This window comes from Bos mutus, chromosome 25 (genome assembly GCF_027580195.1).
Source record: "Bos mutus isolate GX-2022 chromosome 25, NWIPB_WYAK_1.1, whole genome shotgun sequence".
In the NCBI taxonomy this organism is placed as follows: Eukaryota; Metazoa; Chordata; class Mammalia; order Artiodactyla; family Bovidae; genus Bos; species Bos mutus.
The window spans coordinates 28597744-28619179 of record NC_091641.1 but is presented as its reverse complement, the minus strand read 5'-3'; the positions used below and the strand labels follow the sequence as shown (position 1 = coordinate 28619179).

Sequence of the window (21436 nt, the reverse complement as noted above, 5' to 3'; positions counted from 1 at the left end):
TTTTTTTTTTGGCTGTACTGCGTGACATAAGAGATCTCAATTCCCAGATGAGGGATCGACCCTCAGGCCCTGTATTGGAAGGGTAGAGTCTTAACCAGTGAACCACCAGGGAAGTCCCATTCTGCTTTTCCTATATGAACTATATCTGCAGGTAACCAAATAGATGATAAGAGATTTTTCATTTTAAGTAAGAGCATCTGGGACAATAAATGAAGAAATAACAAGCTATATTATTATTTTGCAACCTTTAATGAAATAATGAGTCTAGCCATTGATCATTAATGGCTACTAAAAATCATCAGATAAAAAATTGATAGGGGAACTTTATATTAAATGAACCAGGCCAGCAACATCTGAACCCATGTGATCAATCTTATCACAAAAGGAGAGAAAAGTAGACTTTTTGAGCCACCCAATGCAATGCAACAGGAAATACACAACACCATCTAGGAAGTAGTCTTGCCATTCCATTTAGCCTGAATCTGATTGAGTTTACAGATCTAACTACCAGTTGATTACAAACACAGCAGTCAGGTAACATGTTATACAACCTTACAAGAATGTTCCAGAATATGGGAACTTCTACAGAAAAGACAACCTGGTATTTTAAAATATACTGCAAAGTTACAGGGGGTACAGGAAAAGGAGAGGAGGAATTCAGAGATTAAGAAAGAAATGTGACACGTCAATCAAATGTAATATGTGAACTTGTTTAGAAACTGGAGGTCAAACAAAACAATTATTTTTTAAAAATCTGTGAAAAAAAAATCTGAGACTTCCCTGAAGGTCCAGTGGTTAAGAATCTGCCCCGCCAACCCAGGGGACACAGGATTGATCCCTGGTCTGGAAAGATCCCACATGCCACAGAGCAACTAAGCCTGCATGTGGCAATTACTGAGCCCAAGTGCTATAACTACCTAAGCCTGGGTACCCTAGAGCCCGAGCTCTGCAACAAGAGAAGCCACACAATGAGACGCCTGCGCACAGCAGCTAGGGAGTAGCCCCCGCTCACCACAACTAGAGAAAGGCCGCACAGCAACGAACAGCCAGCATGGCCAAAAACAAACAAATACTGTGAAAACCAAAAGAAAATCTGAACACTGGATCTCTGATACTGAAGGGTCATTATTAATGTTTTAATGTGGGAGGAGTATTACAGTTTTGTTTAAAAATGGTTGCTCATCTTTTAGATACATACATATGTAGACTCATGACTGAAATCATTTGCTGTCTGTGATTTATTACAAAATTACCTGAAGGGGAGAGGGAGAGAAAGAGTACTAATTAAGCAGGACTGGCCATACGTGGATCACTGACACTTTGTGGTAGCTAGATGCTCATTCATTATGTTATTTTCTCTACTTCTGTATGTATTTGAAATTTTTCTGTAATGAAAAGTTTCAGGATTCATTAAAGCAGAAATTCAAAAGGACCTCTCTCTTCTGTTTCCTAGGATATCACTTTTAAGTGAAAAGACACAAGCTCTTGGATGTTTTCTTAGATGTGTGGTGATTACAGTTAAGACAACAGTCCCAGGACTTCCCCTGGCAGTCCAGTGGTTAAGAATCTGCTTTCTACAAAAATATACAAAGGAGAAAAGACAATCTCTTTAACGAGTGGTGCTGGGAAAACTGGTCAACCACCTGTAAAAGAATGAAATTAGAACACTTTCTAACACCATACACAAACACAAACTCAAAATGGATTAAAGATCTAAATGTAAGATGAGAAACTATAAAACTCCTAGAGGAAAACATAGGCAAAACACTCTGACATAAATCACAAGATCCTCCATGATCCACCTCCCAGAGTAATGGAAATAGAAGCAAAAATAAACAAATGGGACCTAAATTAAATTTAAAAGCTTTTGCACAACAAAGGAAACTATAAGCAAGGTGAAAAGACAGCCTTCAGAATGGGAGAAAATAATAGCAAATGAAGCAGCTGACAAAGAATCTCAAAAATATACAAGCAGTTCATGCAGCTCAATACCAGAAAAATAAATGACCCAATCAAAAAATGGGCCAAAGAACTAAATAGACATTTCTCCAAAGAAGACATACAGATGGCTAACACATGAAAAGATGCTCAACATCACTCATTATCAGAGAAATGCAAATCAAAACCACAATGAGGTACCATCTCACGCCAGTCAGAATGGCTACTATCCAAAAGTCTACAAGCAATAAATGCTGGAGAGGGTGTGGAGAAAACCGAACACTCTTACACTGTTGGTGGGAATGCAAACTAGTACAGCCACTGTGGAGAACAGTGTGGAGATTCCTTAAAAAACTGGAAATAGAACTGCCATACAATCCTACTGCTGGGCATACACACCAAGGAAACCAGAATTGAAAGAGACACATATACCCCAATATTCATCACAGCACTGTTTACAAGCTAGGACATGGAAGCAACCTAGACGTCCATAGGCAGATGAATGGATAAGAAAGCTGTGGTACATACACAAAATGGAATATTACTCAGCTATTTTTAAAAAACGCCTTTGAATCCATTCTAATGAGGTGGATAAAACTGGAGCCTATTATACAGAGTGAAGTCAGAAAGAAAAACACCAATACAGTATGCTGCTAAGTCGCTTCAGTCGTGTCCGACTCTGTGCGACCCCATAGACGGCAGCCCACCAGGCTCTGCCGTCCCTGGGATTCTCCAGGCAAGAACACTGGAGTGGGTTGCCATTTCCTTCTCCATACAGTATATTAACGCATATATATGGAATTTAGAAAGATGGTAATGACGACCCTATATGCGAGACAGCAAAATAAACATAGATATAAACAACAGACTTTTGGACTCTGTGGAAGAAGGCAAGAGTGGGATGATTTGAGAGAATAGCACTGAAACATGTATATTACTATATGTGAAACAGATGACCAGTCCAAGTTTGATGCATGAAACAGGGCACTCAAAGCTGGTGCACTGAGATAACCCAGAGGGATGGGATGGGGAGAGAGGTGGGAGGGGGGTTAGGATGGGGGGACACATGTACACCCATGGCTGATTCATGTCAGTGTATGGCAAAAATCACAATACTGTAAAGTAATTAGCCTCCAATTAAAATAAATTAATTTAAAGAAAAAACAAAAATAAATACATAAATCTAAAAAAGAATCCGCCTTCTAACGCAGGGGCTGTGGGTTTGACCCCTGGTTGGGGAACTGGGATCCCACGTGCAGCTGGGCAACCAAGCCTCCGTGCCGCGACGATGGAGCCCCCGTGCGCCACAGCTAGAGAGAAGCCCAGGTGCTGCAACAGAAGATGCCGAGCGCTGCAGTGAAGGTGTGCTGCGACTAAGACTTACTGCAGCCCAATAAGTAAAAAAGAAAAAATGAAAAAGACAACAGTCCTCTATGTGGTGTGTAGCCAGGTGCAATCTGTTTGAGTACCTTCTTCCCTTGAGGATAAAGCGGCATATCAGACCTGGGAAAATGTACAGGGGGTTTGATGGACAGTGGAAAGCACGGGGCTCTGTAGCTGACCTGGTTTCAGGCCCCAGTTCTTTGTCAAGAATTGTTTAATCTCCCTGGGCCTCCATGAAATGGGGATAACCTCTCCCCTCCCCCCGCCAAGAGCTGCCACGAGCATCGCAGGAACAAAAATATGAGAGTCCTAGCTCAGAGCAGGCACTGGGGATACTGGCATTCAGGAATTTATTCATTCATTTATTCACCAAACATCTGAGTATATCTGCTGGGTCAGACTCTAGGTTATGTGCTAGTGAAATCAAGACATAAAAAGCATGGCACCTGCCCTGAAGGAAAACAGGAAAGTAAATTAATGATTATAGTGGTGAAAGCAAAGTATTTTAAGTTCTGAAAAGATAAACTTTTGGATCTGGAATTCTATATTCAAGCAACACTACCAATTACGAAAGTGAAATTGAGACATTTCTATAGAGTTTACTAACCATACACTATTCATATATATATGCAAAAAGGAAAAAAAAATTCACTCCAGGAAAAGATTACTTCCCTCAAAAAAAAAAATCTACACACGAAAGGCTGGGATATTTGGGAAATTATCTTTGGGTAGCAAAGCTTTAATAGCACAGGAATCAATTTTCTTCTCTGTGGGCCCCATTATGCTACTTTTTCTTTTCAGAATATTGCATTTACACAATCATATTATAGATGCTGTATACAGGCTTCCCAGGCAGCACTAGTGGTAAAGAACTCACCTGCCAATGCAGGAGACATAAGAGACACGGGTTTGATCCTTGGGTTGGGAAGATCCCCTGGAGGAGGACATAGCAACCCACTCCAGTATTCTTGCCTGAAGAATCTCATGGACAGAGGAACCTGGGGGGCTACAGTCCATAGGGTTGCAAAGAGTCAGACACAACTGAAGCAACTCAAGGATTATAGATGCTGTATACCTGCTATCATCTCTTGGAATTAAGATTCTCAAGAAAGCACAAAAGGACAGATACACAAAAGTAGTAAAAATAAATAAATAACATCACTCACCAAAGTGAGAAGGGAAACAGACAGAAGGTAATATACAAGTGTTAAATTTCTAATCTTTTTTAGAAGTGATCAAGATATATTGGTCAAAGTGTGTAAGACGAGAAACAGAGGTATAATTTAAAAGTACAGTGATAACAGAAAATGAAGAAAATGATAATAGTAGCTGCCACTGGGAAAAAGAACTGGGAGTGTGGAGCCAAGATTTCCTCCCTTCACTTTATATTCTCCTGTACCATGCAGATTTTTAAAAATTATGCGCATTTATTACTCCAATGGTTTAAAAAGTGTCACGGGAAACACTTTTTCTGCTAAAATATGTGTAACTTACAAGTTCTACAGTGAATTTTCCAACATTTAGTCTGCCTAAATACAAGAAAGATATTAAGGTAGCTAGACTTGATAACTTTTATAGTCTTTTCCAGAAGCTAAGGGTCTATCCAAAGGGAAATATAAATTGTGTCACTGTCATTTGGATAATATAAAGACACACCTGTAAAGTCTGTTCCTAAGCTATTGAACCAAGAACAAAAAAATAGGAAATTTCCCCAGGAAAAGGTAGCTGAAAACCAGGAACAGAAGCAGCAAAACTAAATGGAGATTTCTGCAGTGGAACCAGGAGAAAAAAAAAATAAACAAGAGAAAGTCAACACTGAGAGGCAGTAAGTGCCTCCAGGGTAAAAGGGGTGGGGCTGAGGCTGCAAAGATTCATTCTGAGATGAGGGGTGGGGTGGGGTGGGCTTCCCAGGTGGCGTTAGTGGTAAAGAACCCACCTGCCAATGCAGGAGACACAGGAGACATGGGTTCAATCCCTGGGTCCGGAAGATCCCCTAGAGGAGGGCATGGCAACCCATTCCAGCATTCTTGCCTGGAGAATCCCATGGACAGAGGGTAGCCTGGTGGGCTACAGTCCATGGGATCACAAACAGTTGGACATGTCTGAAGTGACTTAGTATGTGGGGTGGGTCTGGAAGTGAGAGGCCACCACCCTGCCACAGAAGCTGGAAAGCAACAAATGTGCAAAGAGAGGACCAAGACATAGAGGACAAAAAGGGTTGAGTACAAGTTTCTTCTGCTCCAGACAAGTGCTGTCTAACCGTCTTCGTGAGATCACAGGGAGAAGGAGTGTCAAAGAAATTCAAGTACACAGGTGATAGGTGGGAATTTGAAAACAGGCAGCACCCAGTGAAAGGGTCAACCGTCTTTTCTCTACTGGGTGCCTGTCTATTATTTCAGTGTGCGCTGCTGTGCTGAGTCACTCAGTCATGTCTGACTCTTTGCGACCCCATGGACTCTAGCCCGCCAGGTGCCTCTGTCCATAGGATTCTCCAAGCAAGAAGACTGGGGTGGGTTGCCATTCCCTTCTCCAGGGGATCTTCCCAATCCAGAGATCGAACCCAGGTCTCTCGCATTGCAGGTGGACTCTTTATGGTCTGAGCCACCAGGGAAGCCACATTTATACCACATTATACATTTATACATTTCAGTGTGGTAAAGGGATTTCATAGGCTCACTTAAGATACTGGTTCACCCAATCTTATTTTTATTATATTCCTCTTAACCAAAAGTTCTCCTACTGCAGGGATTTTCAAAAATCTACCTCTTTGGGTTGAGAAGAAGCTACCTGCTATTTGAGGAGATTCTCAAAGGGTCTTGAGAGTTTGTATCAGTTTCCTCTTCATGCCCTGCCTACTCTGGACACAATGTAAAAACACTTGGATTTAAGATCTAGAAGGGACTTTGGCCTTCTTTCCAATAAGATGCCTCATTTAAGATGAGAAAACAGACAAATACTGGGCTCTTGCTGGTATTCACCGAAGGGAGGAATGAACATAGTCTTTCCCAAGGTACCAGCAGAATGTAAGCTAGAACACTTCTTGTCCAGCTGCCTGTAAGTCAGTTCCCTTTTCACTTTGTGGGCTCTGCTGTCTCTATGGCATTTTTTTTTCAGTAGGAGGAGAGAAAACACTTGCTTCACAGACCCATTTATGAATAAACATGTAAGCCGTCTGACAGAGCAATGGGTCCTGGGACCCAGTTTGCTTCATCTGAATCTTCTGTGCCTCCAAAGGGCTTTCCCTCCATTTCCTAATGAAATATGTACATTCAATTACTTGCAAAAACCACTAACTTCAGATGAAAATTATATGAAATCTGAAAACCATAGCTCTGATGTATGCTTTAGTATTTCCTACATAAGGAGGAATTCCCAGGAGCTACAGAAGATGAGATGGTTGGATGGCATCATTGACTTAATGGACATGAGTTTGGGCAAACTCCAGGAGATGGTGAAGGACAGGAAGCCTGCTGTATTGCAGTCCATGGGGTCACAAAAAGTCAGACACAACTGAGCAACTGGACAACAACAACAACATTTTCAAGGAAGGCTGAAATTCAGTCTCACAGAAAGGAAAGGCTAGAAGGAAGATACGCCAAAGGGTTTTTTCCTAATAGTTGAAATAAGCCAAAAACAGCAAACAACCCACAGACATGATGGACCAAACCTCTGTTAAGGGCAAAGTGGCTTTGGAAAACCATTTTCTTTAATTACAGAACATCCTTAGTAAAATGAGAAGGGAAAGAGCATCTATTTTTTTAAGACTGTTCAGACATCAGTGTCTGCTTATGGGGACTAAGTATCTATTAGTGAGATCTTAGAGATTTCAGTATCCATTGCAAAGGAGCATTCTTCAAATGCTATGCCAACGTGTACTTATGCACTCAGATCTCTTGCCACCAAACCAAATCTCCTTTTTCCCTTCTCAAGCAAATCCAGTACAGTTTCCCAGAACCGAAGCCCTATCTTCTGTCCAGTTATCAACTATAAACTCCCTGAATATTCTGAATCTATTACAGAAAAGACTTCCACCACAACATCAGTGCAAACAGAAGAAGAAATTGACAACCACCTCCAGGGAAAACGCTGACAGCCAACCCTGGAAACTCAGTAGTCATGAGGTGTCTCCCATGGTCTCAGGTCAATTCTCTAAAGCCAACAGGAGCAAGTCATAGAGCCAACCGTAAGGGCCCTGACAATCTTAACTGGACTTTTCTAATTATGCCTGAATTTTTGTTTATACTAATGCTATTTTCCCCATACTTCAGTCCCCCCTCTTTTTTAAAGAGTATTAACTCTTTTAAAGAAAAAGAGAGAGAAAAGGAACAACAGCAACAACATAATCAAGTTTACAGAATGTAGAAGTAAAATATGATACAAAAGTTCACAAAGGATGAGAGAGGCAGATGGAAATACACTCTCGTAATAATCTTACACTGTTCATGAAGCAATGTAACCTTCACTTGAAGATAAAGTTCTTCAAGTGTGATTCATGAAAGAGGTGTACTGTAATCTCGGAGGAGTGCTTGGCCAACAGAAATATATTGTGAGCCAGATGTGCAATTTTAAATTTTCTAGGAGTCACCATTAAAAAATAAACAAATAAAATGAATTTCAATATTTTTATTTAGCCCAATATATAAAAAATGTTATCATTTCAACAGGTCATCAATCATTCAAAATCATGCATGTTTTAGATCTGTAACATCTCAGTTTGGACTAGACATATCTGAAGGACTCATTAGCCATGTGTGGTCAGTGGCTACCATACTGGGCACTTAGCTCTAGAGCAGGGGTCAGCAAACCTTTCTGTAAAGGAACAGATAGTACACATTTTGAGTTGTGTGGGCTACATAGTCTCTGTCATAACTACTCAAATCTGTCATCATAATGCAAAGCAATCAGAGGCAAAATGTAAATTAATAGGCATGGCTGTGTTCCAATAAAACTTTATAAAAACATGTCGGCCAGATTTGGAAGGAAATGGCAACCCACTCCAGTATTCTTGCCTGCAGAATTCCATGGACAGAGGAGCCTGGTGGGCTACAGTCCATGCGGTAGCAAAGAGCAGGACACAACTGAAGCAACTAACACAATACAGTTTGCCAGTCATTACTCCGGAGCAACGACAAAAAATGACACAAAGAAATATAAGCAAAAAGTTTATAAAAGATAAAAATGGGAGGCTATAGTATCAGTAAACACTAAATAACACATAATTCATCCAAAAAAAAGAAAAGAGGTACAGAGGGACATAGAACAATCAAGACAAAAAAGAAACACCAAGATAGAAGACAGGTTCATTTGCATCATTAATTAGGTTAAGAATAAATTAGGCAGGGATTGCCAGAATGGATAAAAAAGCAAGATCCAACCATAAACTGTTTATAAGAAACCTACTTTAATCATAAAGACAGATAAGTTGACAGTAAAAGGCAACCATATAGCATAAGAAACAAGAGTGGCTGTATTTATACCAGATAAAATAAACATCAAAAAAGTTATTTCTAGAACAGAGAAGAAATATTCCACAATGATAAAATGGGAAATTCATTAAGAAGACATAACAATCTGTAAGACAGGCATACATTTATCAAAAGAGCTTCAAAATACATGAAGAAAAAACTGATAAAATTAAATGGAGAAATAAATCTACAACCACAGTTGGCGATTTCAATACCACTCTCAGTAGCTCAAAGAAAAAGTATACAACCCTCCCACCCACCCCCCAAAAAGAAACCCAACAACAACAATTAAAAAAACCTAACTCACAATCAGTAAAGATATAGAAGAGTTGAGCAAAACCATTAACCAATGTAACTTAAAATTGTATTAATGGAATATCACACTCACTCGTGTGCACACAGATGATGTACCAAGACAGAACACATGTCAAGCCATAAAACAAGTCTCAATAATTATCAAAGAAGTTCTACATAACTCATGTGTTAAGGAAGAAAGCACAAGAGAAATTAGAAAATACTTGTAATAGATGATAGTGAAAAGACAACATGTCAAAATACGTGGAATGCAGCTAACAAAAACTAAAGGAAAATTCTCAGCTTTAAATACTTCTACAGAAAAGAAGAAACATAACTTCAGTGAGTTAAGTTCCTACCTTACAATGGGAGAATAACATATGAAATCCAAAGAATAACTACTAAATTCAAAATAAGCAGAAGAAATGATACTAAGAAGAGTATAAATAAATGAAAAAAGAGGACACAAATGCAATACTAGATAAATGCTGGTACTCAGAATTAACACCTAGCAAGGAAAAAAAGAGAGACAACACAAATTACTAATATTAGAAGTTTTTAAAGGGATATAATTATAGATTCTACAGATACTGAAATCATAAGGGAATATTTTCAGCTAATAATTTTATGCTAATAAATTTGACAACTTGAATAAAACAGAGTATTCCTTGGAAAACACAAATTCATAAAGCGATATAAGAAATAATAGACCCATATCTATTAAAGAAATTCAGTTCACCATCAGAAACCATTTTCACAAGAAACCCTTATGACCAGATGTCTTCACTGGTGTAAGTAAGTAAGTGTTAGTCGCTCAGTCGTGCCTGACCCTTTGTGACACCATGGACTGCAGCCCACCAGGCTCCTCTGTTCATGAGGTTTTCCAGGCAAGGATACTGGAGTGGGTTGCCATTTCCTTCTCCAGGGGATCTTCCCAACCCAGGGATCGAACCTGTGTCTCCTGCACTGCAGGCAGATTCTTTACTGACTGAGCTAAAAGGTAAACTTGACCAACAATTTAACCAACGCCCCCCTCCCCTCAAATCAAATACACACTGTCACCAAATAACAGAAGAGGAACTTCTAAACTATGTGAGGTCAGCATTATCCTGATACCAAAACTTGATGAAGATATAAAAAAGAGCAAACTACAAACTAATATTCCTCATGAACAAAGATATAGAAATAATTAACAATATATTAAAATCTGGCAACATGTAAAAAGGAGTGTTGATACATCATAACCCAATGGCTGTATTGGGTCCATGAACAATGGACCCAATCCATGACCCAGCTGGATTTCTCTCAGGAATGCAAATCTGATTAAGCATTCAAAAGCCAACCAATGTCATTCAAAATATTAACAAAGGGCAAAACCATATGACAATTTTGAAAGATAGGACTTCCCTGGTGGTACAGTGGATAAAAATCTGCCTGCCAATGTAGGGTACATGGGCTTCATCCCCGTCCAGGAAAATTCCACATACCATAGAGCAACTAAGCCTGTGTGCCACGACTACTGAGCCCTTGAGCTCTACAGCCTGTGCTCTGCAACAACAGAAGCCACCACGATGAGAAGCCTGCACGTCACAATAAAGAGGAGCCCTCTCTCACTGCAACTAGAGAAAAAGCCTGCATGCAGCAACAAAGACCCAGTGCAGTCAAAATAAATACATAAAATTAAATGTAAAAAAATTAAAGAGGCAGAAAGAGTATCTGAAAATATCCCACATCTATTCATGATACAAAATCTTAGCAAACTGGAAATGGAGGGGAACTTTCTCAACCTGAAAAAAAGACTTTTATGAACAACCTAACAATCATAGATCAAGGGGCAATACTGAGCTAATATTGAAGGCAAGGAAAGGATATCTACTCTTCCCACTTTAACAACATACTAAAGGTGCTAGTTGGTGCAATAAAGCAAGAAAAAGATAAAAGACACAAAGATTGGAAAAGAGATAAAACTGTTATTAGTATGCCAACATGCCTGCATAAATGAAAAACCCTGCAGAATATTAAGAAAAAACCCAACCTATCAGAGTAAGGAAATTTTAAAAGGCTGAAGGGATATAAGATCAATATATAGAGAGAGACTTCAATATATATATTAAAGAATTAATTATATATCCATATAGAAGCAGCAATTTGAAAATGAAACAAACAATTCTACTTATGATTACATAAATAATATAAATATTTAGGGAAAATGAACATAACTACTGAGCCCAGATGCTCTAGAGCACGTGCTCCACAAAAGAAGCCCATACACTGCAACTAGAGAAAGCCTGCATGCCCCAACGAAGATCCAGCACAGAAAAAAAATTTTTTAAATTCTTTTTTGTGGAATACAAAGGATCTAGAATAGCCAAAACAATACAAAAAAGAACAACTGTTGGCGGGTTTATGCTACCTGATTTTGAAACTGAAAGTCACTCGGTTGTGTCCAACTCTTTGCAACCCCATGGACTGTATACAGTCCATGGAATTCTCCAGGCCAGAATACTGGAGTGGGAAGCCATTCCTTTCTCCAGGGGATCTACCCAACCCAGGAATCGAACCCAGTCTCCCACATTGCAGGCAGAGTCTTTAGCAGCTGAGCCACAAGGGAATCCCAAGAATACTGGAGTGGGTAGCCTATCCCTTCTCCAGTGGCTTGTCCCGACCCAGGAATCGAACCGGGCTCTCCTGCATTGCAGGTGGATTCTTTACGAACTGAGTTATCAGGAAAGCTTACTATAAAGTCAGAAATAAGAAAGCGTGGTATTGGCATAAGAACAGGTATAAATATGAGTGGAACAGAAGGATCTAGAAATAGACCTAGACATACATGGTCAATTTATTTTTGACAAAAGTGTCAAGTCAATTTAAAAGGAAAGAAAAGTCTTTTTAACAAATGTTGCCAGAACAACTAGATGTCCATATGGAAAAAAATAAACCCTGACTCCTATCTCATACAAAATTCATTTGAAATGGCTCAAGGTTAAATGTAAAAGCTAAAACTATAAACCTTCCAGAAGACAGGTTTCTAGAAAATTACTGCAACCTTAGGTACACAGAGTTTAGGGACAGGGAAAAACCCAGCAACCATTAAAAATAATTATTAACAGGACTTCATCAGCATTAAAAAATCTGCTCATCAAAATACATCACTAAAAAAATGAATACACTACCCCAAACTCAAATAAAATGTACTTGCAGCACAAATATTTGACAGAGAATGTGTGGATCCAGAATATATAAAAGAACTCCTACAAATCTACAGTAAAAAGAGGCAAGAGACTTATGTATCTACCTCACACAGAAGATATCTGAATGGTTAGGAAGCACACAAAAAGGTGGTTAATCAGAGAAATGCAAATTAAAATCACAATGCAATACCATCTCTTATCTTCTTGAATGGCTAAAAAAGGCTGATAATACGAAGTGTTGCCAAGGATGTGGAACAACTGGAATGTTCATATAACGTTCCAGCTAGGGGAGTATAAGATGGAGCATCACTTTGGACAACTGTTTGGCAGCTCCTATAAAATTTAACATACACATATCCTAAGAACCAACAATTCTAACCTTAGATATTTACTCAAGAGAAATGAAAACACAAAAATTTTTTTTTACAGAAATGTTCATAGCAGCCTGATTTATAACAGTCCCACCTGGAAACAAAACACATGTCCACCAACAGATGAAAAAGCAAATACTGTATATTTATACAATGAAATACTACTGAAAATAAAAATTAATGAACTCTTGATACATACAACACTAAGGGTGAATTTCAAAAAGATGTTAAGTGAAAGAAGCCAACTACAACACTGAGTGATTACATTCTTTATAAATTCCAAGAATAGTCAAAATTAATCCACAGTGATAGAAATTTGAAATAGTTGCTTAGGATAGTGGGGGCTTGGAGTTGCTTAAAAAGGGACACAACAAAAATTTGAGGTGGGAGATAGAAATGTTCTAACATCTTGCTTTGAGTGGTGGTCACATGGGTATATATAACTACTAAAACTCTGAACTAATAAGTATTTTAGATTTGCATATTTTATCATATGTTAATTATACCTCAATTTTAAAAATCGCTAAAAAAACCGTTTTAAAAGTATGGAAGGCAATCCAAAATATTAACAGAGATTGCTTCTGGGAGGTGGGATTATGGCTAATTTTTTCTTTGCTGATTCACTTTTCTCATCTTTATAATTTTCTATACTGAACTCCCCCTTCTCCCCACCATCACTTTCTATGGTATTTATGTTTTATAGTTTCACACAGATCCTAAAATGTCGCCAGTATTCATCTTCTGAAAGTACTACAGGATTACAGGTAAGTAACAGAAGTGTATGTTGAGCTCTCCTTCCACAGCGGGCATGTGGTTTGGTGTCTATGTGGGACACAGAAGGGGCTCAGAAGCTCAGCCAGAAGCACCGTGGCAGTCTGGGGAGAGGAAGAGGTCCGACGTGGGAGAGTTCAGCTCTGACCCCGGCTCACTCACTGAGTGGTGGCCAAGTCACGGAGCCCCTGTTTCTTCACCCCTAAGATGGGAATAAGATATATCCCCTTTTCTGCCTCACTGGGGTTTTGTGGGTGTTAGCTGAAATGGTCTATACAGCACAGAAATAATTAAGGGAGTAGTAACTTCTGATATTATGTGAAAAGTCAGAAAAAGCCCTTCTCACAAGTCAGATTTACTACTCTTAGTCCCACGAGAAACAAATAAGAATTTTGCTAGGATGACGCAAAGCTCTCCAAATCAACAGTAAAGAACTCTTACCTGTTGGCGTGGTAATGGTGATTCTGCAAACTGTAGGAGCCACACTGCGTGTTTAGCCGCTTTGGCTCAACCTCCTTCCAACTATCTTCTGTCCACTTTCTCTTCATCTGCTTCTCCTCTCGTTTTTTCCCGACATAGTCAGCATAGGTCTGGATGCGATAGCTCTCTGCATACTTGCTGGTATTGACAGCTACAAGGAAAAGAAAAAGTCCTTAACAAAAGGTCTGGCCTGGCCCCAGGATGTCGGAAAAGTGGCTTGAGGTCGTCAAAGGAACCCTGAGGTCAGGTCTGCCGTTTAGAAGCCAGGTGGCCTTGGGAACATCCCACAGCTCTCCCCATCTGGGTCTCCTCACCTGGAGAAGAGAGTCCTGCTCCCCAGCCTCCCTTACAGTGTGAAAGTGCTCTATAAACTACACAGAACCAGAAAAATGTAAGCAAGACATTAATTTTCAGAATATCTGCAGGTAACATCACTGCCTGAAAAGTACTCATTTTCACAGTAAGAAAATGAAAAACAAAACAAAACCGCCAAGGGAAAACTGTTGTGAAAATAAAGATGACAAGAAAAGCCATCTGGGCAGCAGTGTTGGCCCCCGCAGGTCTACCGCATGCCTGTGCCTGGTGCTCTGCATACGTGATGTCCAACCTCACAGCACACTTGCAAGGGAGAAGTCACCTTTGCTGAATATAAGCAAGCTGGGGCACTGAGGCGGGGGGCTGCCACAGGCCACACTGCACCAGCGGCAAGGGAGGCAATCCAGGCTGCTTGGACCCTAAGGCCAGGGCCCTTCTCAAAGTTCTGCGCTTCACTTTGGACTCTGCAGATTCAAGACAGTCCCACAATATTTGAGACCTGCCTCTTCTCTTTCTCTTCTTAAAGCCTGCTAATTCTCTGTAATGTGCTTTGGCAGGAGTTCTTGAGAGCCAGAGCTTGTTCCCTTTTTGGTGTTAATGGGTGATAAGGCCAGGACTGTCTTCCTGCCTCTTTCTCGGAGGCTGGGGGCTGGAACATGGGAGTGGCCTGGGAGTGAGGACCCACAAAAACCGTGTGGATGGGCCCCTTGTGCTGCTCTGGCTTCTGCAGTGTGAGCAAACATTCCCTGCCCACTGGTTATTACCTCCACTAGCAGCGAGACAGTAAGGGCTGGGCCGTGCTGGCAGGGAGCTGCAGGAGCAGACCTGGGACCTGTGCTGCTGGAAAAGCACCATGATGTCTGAAATAGTCTGTGTACCCACTTTCAGCAACTTCTTGGTACAGAGTGAAGGAAGTGAATGTTAGTTGCTCAGTCATATCTTACTCTTTGCAACCCCATGGACTGTAGCCCACCAGGCTCCTCTGTCCATGGGAGTTCTCCAGGCAAGAATACTGGAGTGGGTTGCCATGCCCTCCTCCAGGGAATCTTCCTGACCCAGGGATTGAACTGGGGTCTCCCGAGTTGCAGGTGGATTCTTCACTGTCTGAGCCATGTACAGAGTGGTTCCCAGTAAATATTATGTGAATGAATGTAGCAAGTGATGATGGACACATCAGAACTGGACAAGGGACTCCAGTACTCGAGGGACCTTGAACCGCAGGGACAGACACCTAGATGAGATGCAGATACCCCCTGCATATCTGACGCACCCAGCTTCACTCCAAGCAGACTGGATTTGCCTAAAACTCCTCAGCACAATAGTAGTTTATAGAATGTCATGCCTTAAATGCTTAGCCATCTGAAGAGCAAAAGCAAAATAAAACAACAAGAAGAAAAATACAGAAAGACTCCCACTCTTTATTTCAAGTTTTTTTTTTTTTAATTAAGAAGTTTGCTGTACTTTTCAAATATTCACTCTAGAGTTGGGGGAGGAACAAACCCTAAAGGTATTAAAAAACTTTCACACTGTCCCAAGGAGGTAGAGTGAGTTAGTGAGGAGGTTGGGGTTGGGGGAGGAACAAACCCTAAAGGTATTAAAAAACTTTCACACTGTCCCAAGGAGGTAGAGTGAGTTAGTGAAATGTGAGCTCAAACAGCATGCTCTGACTCACTCACAAGGAGATAAACAGAAAGCAATCAGTTCTGCAGATATGCTATCGACCAAAGTCACTCAGATCAGAGAATTGCAGAAACAGTATCCTTTGCTGAAAATCCTATTCCTCGGGACAGTGACTTTTCTAGCTTCCCAAGGACTGCACATCTGACTTTCTCAGCTCATTCATCTAACTGCCCCACAATCTGTACATCCAACCAACATCATCCATCCATGCCTCCACCCAGCAGTTGCTCACTAAGTGTCTATCCATCCCAGGGACCATGCTAGACATCTGGTAGAACAAGACACAGTCTCCACCTCTCGAGCCCACCTTCTCCCAGGCAAGCTTTATGCAGAGTTATGGAAGCCGGAGACTACCTACTATATAAGAGGTTCACCTCTCAGTGCGATGGATAATGTAAACCCACAGATTCTACATGCTTATTCTGTACCGGTCATTGGCAAGTGAGCATCTGCTGGATTTTCCTCTTTAGGTTTCACTCCTTACTCAGGCAGGTTTATTCTGAAGCGTGTCCCCAAGGGAAGACATCTGCCGCAATACCTCTCTCGAGTTTAGTTTGGATTACCGAGTCAAAGAGGAGGCTTGAGTCAACATTCCCCATGAAAGCAAAGGTGATGATAAGGTCATAAAGGAGCCAAGATGATCTACTTAACAGCATCTGACTGTTTCCAGTAATTTAGGTCCCAGCCCCACGGACAAATGCTTCAAAAGCTCCCTGACCACGATGGGGAATTTATCTGAGCACATTTGGAACGAGGAGCGCTTAAAGGGGGAAACAAATAACAATCCCCTTTTCACTGCTGGCCTTCACATGGCAATAATTTACCAGCATTCCTTCAAGTCCCAGCAGCTTTGCAGCTCTCGGCCTTTAATCTGGAAGCCAGCTCTGGCGCAGAGCCACCCCTCTAATGGATGAATCAGCAAAATGAATTGGCTGTCAGCTGCGTCCTTCACTGATTCCAGCTCGCCTGTCAGAAGTGGCGTGGAGCGGGAGGCTTGGTAACACAAACCTTTTCCAAATTTGTCAGGGAAATGATTCAAGGCCATCTTTCGGCCATGCCACTCTGTTGAAGCCGCTGCAAAACCAAACACGGTGAGGGCCCTCCCCGGCTCCCTGTGGGTGAACAAGAGCACCTCCTCTCCCGCAGACTTCACCCACCCACAGCTTCACTGAGCCGGGCGCCCTGTCTCGAAGCATTTAATCTTCACAACCACCCCACAGGGAAGAGACGTTCTAGTCATCACACAGATAAAGAGGTTGAACATCCGAGGAGCCAAGCATGTCTGCTTACAGTCTTGTAGAACAAGAGACAAAGCTGGTTTGGAACCAACATGTGAGCTTTTTAAAAAATATAACATTGCCACAAGTCTGACATATATTTGTGTATTTATGTGTCCATTTAGATTGAGGATTATCTCATAAAATGCTTCCTTGAAGAGGACTTTTAAAGAACTACTTACAATGTTTAGATTTTTTTTTTCTAAAAATGTAGAACCTTCCACTATTATCAAGCAAAAGATCTCTCCAACTAGGTTGAGAGCTACATTACGTTCACAAGAAGACTTAGCATAAGACATAGAGACCTTCCTAAATTGATCTACAGATGTCATGCAACTCCAATTTTAAAAATTCCATTTTAATAAAAACACAAAAAAATGTTAAAGAGATTAAGAAAAATCTCAGCAGAACACTGAGCAGCAGTAGCCGGGACTGGGGGGATGAGGTCAACCACCACGGAGGCGAGGGAGTTCTGGGAGTGATGCAACTGCCCTCTGTGTCTTGACTGCGGTGGAGGTTACACGAAGGTGTGCATTTGTTAAAACAAAGACCTGGCCAAGAGAACAGTGGATGTGTATTTCATGGTATATAAATTACATCTCAATCATTCTGTGGAATTTGAAAGGTCTGATTCCAAATTTTAAATGGAAGACAAATGGGCCAATAATAGCCCAAACGTTTCTGAAGAAGAATAAGAAAGGGGGACTTCCCTGGCTAGCTGAAAAGCTTATTGTAAACCTGCAGTACTTAAGACAGTGCCGTAATGGTACAGAGATCAACAAACTGACCAATGGTACAGAAGAGCCTAGAAACAGATCTAGGCATCTACGAAACTCTGATATCTGACAGAGGCAGCCTGACAGCGTGCAAAAGGAAAAGCAGGAAAAACTGTTCATCCACGGGAAAAAAACTGGATTCTTACTCACACCAGGCCAAAAAATCAACTCCAGATGGATGAAGCACTTAAATGTCAAAAGCAAACTTTGAAAACTTGAAAAGAAAATAGAAGTGAATATCTCTTCCTGAGCTTGAAGTAGGAAAGAATTTATGAAGATACAAAAAAATGTTAAGCATAAAGAAAAGATCAGTAAGTTTGGCTACATTAATATGAAAACTTGTGTCCATCAGAAGATACTCTGAAGAGGGCAAAGACAATCTACATGCTGGGAGGAGATATTTCTAACATGTGCAACTGATGGAGGATTAGCACCAGAATACATAAAAATGCCTACAGATCAGTAAGAGAGGACCCAACAGAAAAATGGGCAAAAGACACAAAAAGCACACCAGTCATTTCACAGAAAAGGGAGCATAAAATGCCAATAATTATATACAGGAGTTGCTCAACCTCAGGCAAAGGCAAATTACGAGCACTTAAATAAGGTGTCATTTTGTAGATTTGTAGAGGGAGAAGGAGCGGGGGGGGGGGGGGGGGGGGGGGGGAGGTGGGGGCAGCGGTGGAAGGCAGGGGGAACAGGAGACAGAGGGGAAAGAGGGGAGAGCGAGAGTGAGTCTGAGGGCTAGAGAGGCACAGAGCATCAAAAAGGCAAGAAAAGGATCAACATGACTTTTATGAGAGTGGTTCCTCATTTGCACGCTCCCCCACCAGGAATCAGGGGGTTTGGGATGTGGAGGAATAATAGATTCTTGTTATAATTTATTACCAGTATTTTAGCTCTTCTGGTTGAGTAGTGGTTTCACAGATGTTCACTACATTGTAAACAAATTGGTTAGGTTTTCTCTTGTATACTCGGTCCAACCCCTAAGGGCCGTTTCTGAGACTAAGTTTGAAGGTCTCTTGTAGGAGGTAAGGGTTTCTCCAGTTTCAATGTCTCCGGTGATAAGGAGGTGTCCCTGAATGGTTGGAGTGCTGTAGACAAGCATGGGGTGCTGACACATCGGGCTTCTCAGACCTTCCCCGGGGAAGCTGAGGACACTTGTGAAGGCTGTTATCAAGCTGCTGCAATCATTTTATTGCAGCAATGGCTAGGAGGGGCGGCAGGGGGGAAGCATTAGGAAACTTCAAAAGCACTTACCACTATTAGCCCTGCCTTTTCTGCAGTGGCTACCCTCAGCCAACATTAGGTTCTCAGTCAGTTTCTAAGGGAATTACTTATATGCTTATCCATCCGCTAGTTAAGAGAAAGGGAACTATTTACTGGTTACTTATTCTGCCAGGTATGGAAAAATCCTGTAAGGATTATCCTGACTTTATAGATAAGGACACTGAAGCTCAGAAGAAGTGATGGGTTCAAGGTCCCGAAGATGACAAGTTTTGGGATCTAAACCAAAGCTGCATTCTTTTCACGACACCACGCGCACTGGAAGGGTCCCAGACCATGTCACTTGGAGTTAACACAGGCAGGCGCCTCTGTCTGCGAGAGCCTCAGAGTCCGGCCACCTCTCCATACAACAGAGTTGTGTACAAAGCAGAAGGAATCGCTCTGTGATAACCTGGTATGTTCACCTCCCACCAGAAGTGATGCGTGCTGAGAGTGACCTCTGCCAGCTTTGCAGACCTGGACCCCCCACCCCACCCACCAACGCGTGCTTTAATGCTTGACGGTGCCCGCTTCCAATGCCCTTCTCGGCCTCTCCTGATGCCCCCTCAGCCGCCAGCCTGGGGCCCTGCACCACTGTGTCCTCATTCTGGGCTTTCAACCCGCGCCAGGAGGGCGCCCGATACCGCTCTGTGTTTGCTTGCTTATTTACATGAGAACATACAGGACTGAGAAGTTTTCTCATGTTCTACACAATTTGATCCAGTTTGGGTTTTCAACAGCATGACCATTTCCCCACTTTTACCAGTGAGAGAATGGATGGGTTTACCCTGGATTCTCAAGGAGACAGCCAACTTTATAAAAAGTGCAAGCTCTTTTTATGAGTGCAAGCTCAGTCATGTCCTAGTCTTTGCGACCCTATGGACTGTATAGCCTGCCAGGCTCCTCTGTCCATGGGATTCTCCAGGCAAGAATACTGAGTAGGTAGCCATTTCCTTCTCCAGGGGATCTTCCTGACCCAGGGATCGAACCCACTTCTCCTTTGTCTCCTGCATTGGCAGGGAGGTTCTTTACCACTGAGCCACCTGGGAAGGCCTTTACAAAAACACTCAACCCTAATAATGGTCAGCGGGAACATTTGCCTACGTTCAAAAAAACGATCCTGGGTGTACTTCCCCTCAACCCGTCTAAGGAACTGGGAAGATAAGGTGCTTGCAGGACTTGGCGCTCTGTCAGAAGCAAGTGCAGTACAGCTATTTCCAGGGTGTCCAACAGGTGAGAGTGGGCAGTCACCTAAGACACAAACAGCCTTGTTTTACCCTCGCCAGTCCATCCTCGTCTGTAAAACCTGCAGAGTCTTCAAGATAAAGTGCCAGCCTGCGAGAGCACGTCAGGGCGTTTAACTCCGTGCAGCCTCCCTCAACTCTGACTTCTTCCCACGTGTGTTCCCAACGAGGCCAGGCGCTCTGCGAGGAAAGGGACCGTACTTTACTCATCTGTAGCGCCTGGGTTCTCCCATGCTACTCTGGCAGGAATTTAAACGAAGATTATGAAGGGAGGGAAGAAGCACAGCTTTTGTATCTGTTGGCAGCTTGTTTCAAGAGAAGAAAGCCAGAACCAGGACCATATATTCACGTCTTCAGTTAAAAGTTCCACGACGAAGGCTGATTCAGGGGACAAAGAGTCCTGGGCTGGACACAAGGGGAGTGAACTCTGACTCTGAAGGGCTGGCTCTCGGGGCAGTGGCAACCCACCCACGTCACCGCCCCTGAGCCTCACAGCAACACCGGGAAACAGATGGTGATGGCCCTTGGCGAGGCCAACGCACCTACCCCAGACACAGAGTTAGGACCCAGCACCCGTGATTCCTTGTCCGTTGTTCCTCATACAGTGCCTACTCACCCAATGAAGGGTTTCTATTTGTTGCTTGCTTTTAAAGCACTAAGGCTAGGGACTTCCCTGGCGGTCCAGTTAGGACTCCACGCTTCCACTGCTGAGAGTCTGCGTTCGATCCCTGGTTGGGACACGGAGATCCCACAAGCCTTGCGGTGCAGCCAAAAAAAAAAAAAAAATGAAATAGAATAAAAAATAAAGTACTAAGGCTAAAGAATGAATACTAAGGCACGTGAATAAGATGCAAGCCCTGTAACAGAGGACATAATGGAGTAAGAGGCGGGGACAGGGGCTGGTGGTCGGTCTCTCCTCGTGGTCCAATCACTCCCAATGTAGGGTGCCTGGGTTTGATTCCTGGTCAGGGAACTACACCCTGAA

General features: G+C 42.1%; 1 protein-coding gene across 5 annotated transcripts in view; it reads right to left on the bottom strand.

Moving 5' to 3' along the window:
• PARN (poly(A)-specific ribonuclease) overlaps window positions 1–21436 on the bottom strand; it is a 179399-nt gene that overhangs the window by 40703 nt on the left and 117260 nt on the right. For all 5 annotated transcript variants that reach the window (XM_005906343.2, XM_070362222.1, XM_070362220.1 and 2 more), the window contains one exon: window positions 13855–14044. In XM_005906343.2, coding sequence (XP_005906405.1) covers window positions 13855–14044 — 190 coding nt within the window. The remainder of the gene's footprint in view (window positions 1–13854; window positions 14045–21436) is intronic.